This window comes from Pagrus pagrus (assembly GCF_965226575.1).
Source record: "Pagrus pagrus genome assembly, chromosome: 7".
Taxonomy (NCBI): Eukaryota; Metazoa; Chordata; class Actinopteri; order Spariformes; family Sparidae; genus Pagrus; species Pagrus pagrus.
Genome location: NC_140191.1, coordinates 15986064 through 15994915, shown reverse-complemented (window position 1 = coordinate 15994915; position 8852 = coordinate 15986064). Strand labels below are relative to the sequence as shown.

General features: G+C 42.0%; 1 protein-coding gene across 1 annotated transcript in view; it reads right to left on the bottom strand.

Annotated features, from left to right (window-relative positions):
- Window positions 1–7859: 7859 nt before the first annotated feature.
- znf804b (zinc finger protein 804B) overlaps window positions 7860–8852 on the bottom strand; it is a 36588-nt gene continuing 35595 nt past the window's right edge. The window contains 1 exon segment of the mRNA XM_084356946.1: window positions 7860–8851. Coding sequence (XP_084213072.1) covers window positions 8696–8851 — 156 coding nt within the window. The 3' untranslated portion in view covers window positions 7860–8695.

Genomic DNA, 8852 nt, shown 5'->3' with positions numbered 1-8852 from the left:
TACACAACACATGCATTCACACGCAAACAAAAGCTCCACGTCAATTACTTGAGCTGTTCATCAGTGCAAGCACAGCAGCAGCAGCAGCGTTTCTCACTCCGACTGCAGCAAAGTAAAATATCTCATCAGGGTCTGAGCGTTATTTGGAAACTGACTGCCAACAAACAGTTAATGCTAGCTTTACATTACCGGTTCTAATAATACAAGTTCATGTGCAATTCTTAAATTTTTTTGCTATTCTGTTTATTCTCCCGCTTTTGAGTTTTTGGCTTTTTTGTTAACTCATTTGATTCAACAAGACGAGACACAATAGAGAGAATTTGACATTAACTTATGCAGCATGCGTTTCTCTCTCTGCTAGACTGTTCAAAGTGTCTGGCACAAAGCCTTTCAGAAAAGAGAAGCGGGCAACTCTGACTTCCTTTTTTTCTTTCTTTTTTCCACTAGTTTTCACATTGCAGCCTTTTAAACCTCTCAGACAGGGTTATGTAGCATAATGGCATGGGTTAGGGTAAGGGCATGGTACAATAATGGACCGATGCTTTTTACTTTTTGTTTTTTTACAATAGAGTGCAGCAATAGGCAGAGTTTTTACATCTACGTTGTGGACAGCTTAACATGCAGCTCCTCTCTGTGGACTAGCATTTGAACATATTTTTTTGTAATCAGCAGCAAAAAATTCAAAATGGTAAAAGATACGCAGCCTGACAAACTACTCGTTCAGGCCAGAGATGCCAGACTGAAAAATAAATAATCTTCCAGAAATAAATATCCCTTCCGGACATATTTTAGAATAGGATAAGTTAATTTCAAAATGAAAATTCAGTCAGTATGTACTGACCCTCGTGCCGATGGAAAGTTGGGTTCTGTAGTCCATTAAACATTTCTGGAGCGTCACAGTGAAACAGTGTTGCAGCATTCTCCTAAACAACTCAAGTAGATGGGGACTTGTTTTAAAATGTAAAAAATACAGAATGTTTGAAGAAAACAACATTGTGACCGTATTGGATACACTTACCCAATATCTTAAAATCTTTCTCCTACAAACACACATAATGTCTATTGATGTGTCCCTTGCATTTGCTTCTTGATTTTTGCCTCGAGCATAATTTTAAACTCACTCAAATGTACCTACAAAATATATTGGACACGTTCAACTTTTCTCAAGCCCTGATATATATTTTTTCATAAACTGACATTTCTCTCAGATACCTTTTTTATAGGCATGCTGTTGTATGTGATGCACAGGCCTTAACAAACATCCACCACGGAGTATCCGCAGGCATTCACAGCTCCGCGGCCCCTTTGAAGAATTTTCGTAACCGGTAAATGGGAACGTTATCTGCGATCCTGCTCCTGATAGCGATCCAGCTGCATGCTGAGAGACCTGTTCGGGAACACGGGGGTTCAGATAGCATGATCTGATTGTGTGTGTTTGTGTTTAAAGAGCGTAAAATAAAGCTCAAGAGAAAAGTTACCGATAATATACTGCGCGTGTGTGTGTGTGTGTATATAAGCTGCACATATTGATAGCTTAATGTGATGTGATGTGTTGTTATTTGTGGACGGCGCACTGCTCAAAAATAGTCATGTCTGTGATGTTCAGTGTATGATAATGCACCAGGAGTGCAGGCCCTGGAGGACTGACTACCTGGAGCGATGCTGTCATCTAGTATTTGGCTTTATAATTAAAATGGCGTCGAGTGTGTGTGTATATGTGTGTTTCTACATTTGTGTGTGTGTTACCACGTATGTCCGTGTGGCACGTCTGCACTGCTGTGTGATTAATGACTCCAGGGGCAAGTGAACATCGGCGGTCGGCCCTGTCTGGTTATTCTGAGCTGACCTAGTGTGAGCGGCCAGAGTGGACACAAAGCCTCAGGTGATCTCAAAATCCTTGGCTATTCTCTCACCTGTACATCAGCGTCAGCACTGCAGGATTATTTTCGCTCGCTGAGAGAGGGGAGTGCAGTTTCTACACAAGGACACACATTCAATCACCGGGAAAGGACACTGACTGTTTACTCTCATTCTTTCCCACTCTATGCTGAAAATCGCTCTCTGAAAGGCCAAAATGGCTCACTGAGAGGCCAAAGCACAGAAATAATCAGACTGGTTTTTAATATATTGCCACGCCACAGATCTCCAAGGTATGATCTTTCACATATTCCTGTTTTTATGAATTAACAAACATATACAGAAACAAAAAACATCATTAAACTATATGCATAGTAAATGCCTGAGGTGGATTCATTTTTATTTGTTTTTACCTGCATGTCAAGCTGTCTTCGGATACCCTAGCAGCATGTGTTTAGTCTCCAGGGAAACCAACCCATAATTAGTGTGTGTGCGTGTGTGTGTGTATGTGTTTTTTTTAATAATCGACGGTAATGAGATGAGCGGAGGGGAGAATAATCCTGGATTAACAGCTTAAAAATGCATGTGTCGTCATAACAACATCCTGATTGGGACTTAATCATTGAAATACAGACACACAAACAACCCATGCTCACACACACACACACACACACACACACACACACACACTTCAACACAGCCAGCCACCAATTGTCCGTGCATCAGATAGCTGAATGCTACAAGCTGTGTGTGCATGGGCTGTTTATACTGGGTTGGTATATGTGTGTATCGTTGACTTAATTAGAGAGTTAAGCGGGGTGCTCCTCTGAAGGGATTATGGGGGAAATTATCAGAATCTGGAGACTTAAAGCTGAAACCAGTTAAACGGAAACAGGAGGGGGGAGATCAGGGCTCAGAGGAGAAAGGAGTGTGAGAGGCAGCTCGGCTGTTTGTACACACATCCGCATGTTTATTTGTGTAAATTGTCCTCTTGAAGTCGCGCTTAAAGCCCTCAAATTTTGCTTCAAGGTGTACAAGCAATTCTTTCAACCTCTCAAAGCCACCGTTGGGATGTTTTTGAATCATGGACACTGGTTTTGGTGCGGGAGAGGTTTTATTGATATTCTATGATACTACTGTGGGTGACAGAAATTCACAAGACAAGCAGGACAAAGGAAGACCAAGGACAAAATCGACTCCCCTGACGGATGGGAACTGCGTGTCACTCATCTGCATCACTTTCTTTATGCTGTGGCCGCACATTCAAACTGTGAATTAATGACATAATGAGAGCGATGGTTATCTGACCCAAGGGTTTTCCTGACATCCACCGTGAGAGGCCATGAATCAACTGACCTTTATCCTCCGCAGTAAAGCCGCTTCCTGTGTAGGATGGATTTCCTAGGTAATGGATGCAGTGGTAAAGAACCGCAGCTGATGGATTGACGCAAAGGGTTAATACTCCCCGCTTTGTGGGTTTTAATATGATCATTAAAAGGTACTATGGTTTGTCTTCGAGTGGTCTTACTGGAAAAATTTGTTCTTTTTCTCTAATCAATATGGCAAGAGGTCAGCGGCCACTGCGTGATTCATTTCATTGTTTTAAATGACATATATGCTGAGGAAAAGATTCTGTGAGAGCTGTTGTTTTTCTCTTTATTGTATTGTGCAGAAACTCATTACATCTCATAATTAACTCTCAGAAAAGTCATCTCATTGATCTGAGTTTTTGGTCAATAAGGCTATTTTAGACCGTCCCACTGCTTCTATTGTCTGAGGATTGAATGCATTCATGCATCTCTGCACGCACACAGTTTATGTGTGTTGTTTTTGTTTTGTGTGCACGCATAGTAATCTTTGGTGGCAACATCTGTCTCTCAGAGATAACATAACCAGGGAATTAGCCATGCTGTCTTACAACAGAGCATCACATCTCACTATTACAGCCTCCTAAATTATACCCTATTACACCTCTATGTGTGTGTGTGTATGTGTGTGTGCGCGCACACAGAGGAGCGTAAGCAATGTGCTGACAGTGTCATGTCCTTGGGCGACTGTGCCAAGTTTAAGAGTATCACCGAGCCCACTACCTCCTCTAAGCCTTAAATCCATCGTAGAACAGAATTCACATAGTTATTTCTACATAATACAGGTCCCAGATAAACAAGTCACCTCCTCAATAAGGGAGCCAAGCATACAGTAAGTGAGTAGAATAAAACAGAAAATAGACTAATGTTTCATAGGATTAAAAGGCTTTTTTGCTTCAGAGTTAAGCGCGGTAATATATATTTTTTTATGTGAAAGCTCCAAACAGCCTGAAGCCACTTAGTTTTCCATCTATTGCACTTTCAGCAACAACAGCATCTCTTGACACAAAAGTGGTGACAGGTTGCTCTTTCAACTGTACCTTTACAGGAGTTCAAAGGCTCACAAAAGTTATCCCAAAATCAAAAATACATATTTTTCCTCTTACCTGTAGTGCTATTTATCCATCCAGATTGTTTTGTTGGGAGTTGCTGGGTTTTTAGAGAAATCCGATGTAGAGATGTCTGCCATCTCTAGAATATAATTGAGGTAGATGGCGCTCCAAAGGCTAAAACATGGACATTTGAAAAACTCAACAGCAAAATCTCTGTCCAGAAAAATCAGTGTAATGATTTCATTAAGAGACACATTTTCAAATGTAATTTTTTGCAGCTTTGAGCAACACAAGTCGAGTGCCATCTAGTTCCATCATACTTGAGAGGCAGGCATCATGCTAAGTTGCTTTGTCTTTAATGTAGGCACCAGATAAGAAAAGCAGTCCACCAGTCTAACATTGCAACACTGTTGGACTCACTATGGACTGTCATATGGATATCATTGTTTTTATTCGACGCATTCTTCTTCCTTTTCAAATCCTGGTGACTACATTACCAAAAATGCACCTTAGCCACTGAGTGACATCACTGGGGCCGATTTATCAGCTTACGGATATTTATTTATTTATTTAGGGAGGAACTCCCAAGACCTGTAAACACACTTAAATGCGTAAAATTGGTGGTGTTACCCTTTAACAAAGTAACCTATCAAACAATACCATTGAATGATGTGACTAAGAGGACACCTGACAATCAAACTAATGGAAACTAGAATTTGTACTGAGTGTTCTGTGGGGTCTAATCTTGAGCAGCTCCGTCTTTGTTAACTTTATTTTGACTTGTAACTTTTGTGGTTCAAAAGTTAAATATTATCCTTGCTGTTTGTATAACTAGTGCTCTGAAGAGGCGCAGAGATTCAGCCGAAAGATGTAAAGTGGAGTGGAACAACTTGGTACTGTATGTCACACTCTGCCACGACTCAAGAAAACTTTTAATGAATGTCACTGCGAGAGGTATGGCAAGAACTCTCTCCGTGTTATAATTCTGCAAAGCACATTGTGCAGTGAAAAGTCTGCGCTGTACAACAGCATTCAAACATGTGAAAGCTGTAGACTCGAAATGAGGGGGGAAATCTGAGAGGACGGAGTGTAATGGTGCCTTTTCTTCTGCACAGTCGGAGAACAGCCGGGGGAGCTGAACGCAGCCCCACTGACCTGGTTGAATCAAAGGGAAGGGTAGGAGGCGAGACCACAAAAAAAAAGGAAAGAAAGGGAGCGAGCGGGAGATGGGAAGTGCCTCATTTATACAGCGTTACAATTTGGGTCGATGGATCGCTTCAGTAGCCGTGAGGGGCTCCTTCTTTGTGCTCAACGCAATCTATACCCACAATCTAACAATCAAATGTGGTGCCAATAGAGGTGATCTTGCCCCAGCAGTGAGCTCTCTGTGACTGCTGCTGTATTTGACTGAGTGCCAGCTTTAGTTTTTATACCTCATTAATTCACAGGAGCGATTGACTGAGGAAACCGCTTCCTCTCCATCATAAATCAACTCACAGTCCTGCGCGCGCACACAAACACACACACACACGAGAGCAAAACACAACCACACCAGGGGGAGAATCTCAGGGCGTAGGTAATGATTTAATCAGTCACTGACAGAAAGTACAGTGATATTGTGATTACTAATTTCAACATGACCCCTGTGTGGATAACTTTATGTGCGTGTGAGTGTGTGACTTACAATGTTGCATTGTAATAAAGTCCCAAACACTCCATATTCATGGGTAAATTTGCTTTTAAATTAGCGTTCTTTTTTCTACCGAGATCTGTAATTGCTTTTAAGCCCTGTCGTTTGTGTGTGTGACTGTTCTCACACATTCCCCCTTTAGGCTGTGCGAGTGATTTTAATGCTTATGAACCGGCATGACGTCAGAGGAAAAACTGGAGTGGGTTGATTTTGTATCGTCGGCCCCGTTTATCAGTATTGGAGGACTGAGAAGTTGCAGCACATTTGAGTATCTCTAAATTAAACTCTGGGATAAGAACAGAGCAGTAGTGTGTGTGTGTGTGTGTGTGTGTGTGTCAGAGAAGGAGAGGTAGAGATAGAGAGGTTTGATGCTGTAACAGCTGCTAATTATTGCTGCTCTATATTTCACACAGTCTGTTTGATCTCCCGTCCTGTGGAGAGAGATAGGGATTCTCTGTCTCTGTTTCTCACAAACTTACACACTTAAACAAGCGCGCACACACACACACACACACAAGCTCAGGGGTCAGAAGGAGGAGAAAGAGGAATTGTGCTCTAATTACTGAATCTCTGCAGGGGTTGTTGACTTATATTTCTAGCCAACGCCTCACTCTGGTAACGTACAGTTTGTATCCTGTTTTTTTGTCTGTATTTATGTCACCCTTTGCTGTAGCCTCCCCCCTGTGTGCAGGCCTGTGTTCACTGATATCATGGAGAGCAAATCAATCCAATCTCTCAAAGCACTCTGGGAAGTGCAAGTCCAAAGACCATCTGGATGCTGCTCTGTTCTCGTCAGTGCACTGCTCCCCGAGTGCCGGCCGCTGCAGCGATCAACTGTTTGGCAAGCAGTTGAATACATCCGCGCCTTCACCAATCGTCAGTCATGGATGCATAGCAACAGTTACTAACCACCGTAACCTTTGGCAAGGCTGCGAGAAAGAAGCTTGTCAATGTTTATTAATGATGCTAAAAGGTTTTTGTTTTACCACAACGTATACAGTATCAAAACTGTCGGGGGCTTATGAAGTGCCTTGAAACTAAGTGGATATTTTTTTTGGCTTCCACATTAAAGTGAACCAAAGGTCAAACTGGACCTTGTAATACAGTGTGATCAAAGGAATGTGCTTCTTTGGACAAAATGATTTATCTGTTTGGCAATAAAAAGGACTAATAGCACACTATTAAAACAAAAATATGGTAGATTTAAAGGGCGGCATCTAACTCTGTGACAGACACAATAAAAACACTTTCATTCTGATCCTTCTCTTTATTGAATAAAGTGCTACACTTGGTGGATAAATGTATTAAATGTCAGCATTTTTTTCAGACCCTCGAGGATGGTGGCTCTGTACCCTTCGATCAGCATCTTCACAAGGCGAGATTCATCTCTAGATTAACCTGAGGGGCTGTGAGATGATGGATACAAGAATATCAAAAATTTGCTCCACTAAATTATGTTTTTTCTAACTTTTCTCTGATCTTTGCTGTATATATTTTTTTTTATCGCCTCGACATCAGCAAACTGATGAGGGAAAATCCCTTTGCATGCTCACAATTCATAGACATGCACCCTCTGTAGACAACGCTTCAGATAAAAGGGTCACGAGCAAGAAAGGTTTGGACCTCGGTGCTCCACCATCTTTTAAAAGGTTTTTTAAGGAATTCTGGGCCTCACTTTGAGAAGTGGTAAACCACGCTGTAGCTTCAGCATCAATTTTTTATGGGGAATGTGTTGCAACATGTTGCACGATCAACACAAATCACACAGAATGAGAAAGGGCATTTAAGCCCATTTATTTCCACCCAAGTTTTACTGTAAAAGATCCGATTCATTCATGATTTAATTATAAATGCTGTGCGGAAAAAAAATAATCTTAAGCATTGAACAACTGATCAAGGTTAATTCACCTTTTTTATTTCATTGTTTCCCATGATTCTAATATTATCACAGAATATTTACACTATAGAGGCAAAACAGGTCTTAACATGTGTCAGATATGGAAATTAGTTGTTCTTCCTACTGTGTATATGTGTGTGTGTCAGTCCAGAATTATCTCTATCTTACACACACAAATACAGTATACACACCAAGGTTAAAATGGCTGTGCTATGCCCCCCGGTCCCTGGAACACTATTTACGTTTGTTGAAAGTCACACTCCAACTCAGATAACCTGTATGAAATGGAGATAAGGGGGGAGTATTATCACTCTCTCTTGCCCCTCTGTCCCGGGCATGAAGGATACTTCAAAAGGCGGCTGGTCTGTCTGAGGTTCAGAAGGAAAGAGAGAGGATGACACAAGCCCGGCTTGTCTTTGAATAGCAGGTGCACCTTTCCCTTTATTCTGGGCCTGAATGAGGAGTGATGGAAAAAGCAAAGGATCAAAGTCTGTTTTCTCACTGTCTGCTACAACACAGCAGAGGCTAGATGGAGAAACAAATTCTCATTTGAAAACAGTCAATAGTCGGGTTGTTTGTGTGTATGCATGCGCGCATGTGTGTGTGTGAGGGCATATGTGAGAAAGAGTACTGACACATCCCCATTTCAAATAACAGGCTTTTATCCAAACCAAAAATTCCCTCTCGCTCTCCATCTCTCTCTAACTAGTCTGTGCTGCCAAGACAGATTAATAAACATGGCAGCCACTCTGTGAAAATCACAACGCCTTCTGTTGAAACCTGACTGGCCACGCTCTGTCCATGAAAGGCTGTGGGGTCAAGGGTTGCAGGGCTACCGGGGAGAGCGGAGCGAGCTGTGTTGCATGAAAAGCTGGGGACTGGGGGACGAGAGGGATGGGGTGATGAGACAGCAGGATGGAGGGGAACAAGGAGGATATGGAGAAGGGAGAGAGGTGAAGGTGATGGGGGAGGGATGGGTGTAGATGGGT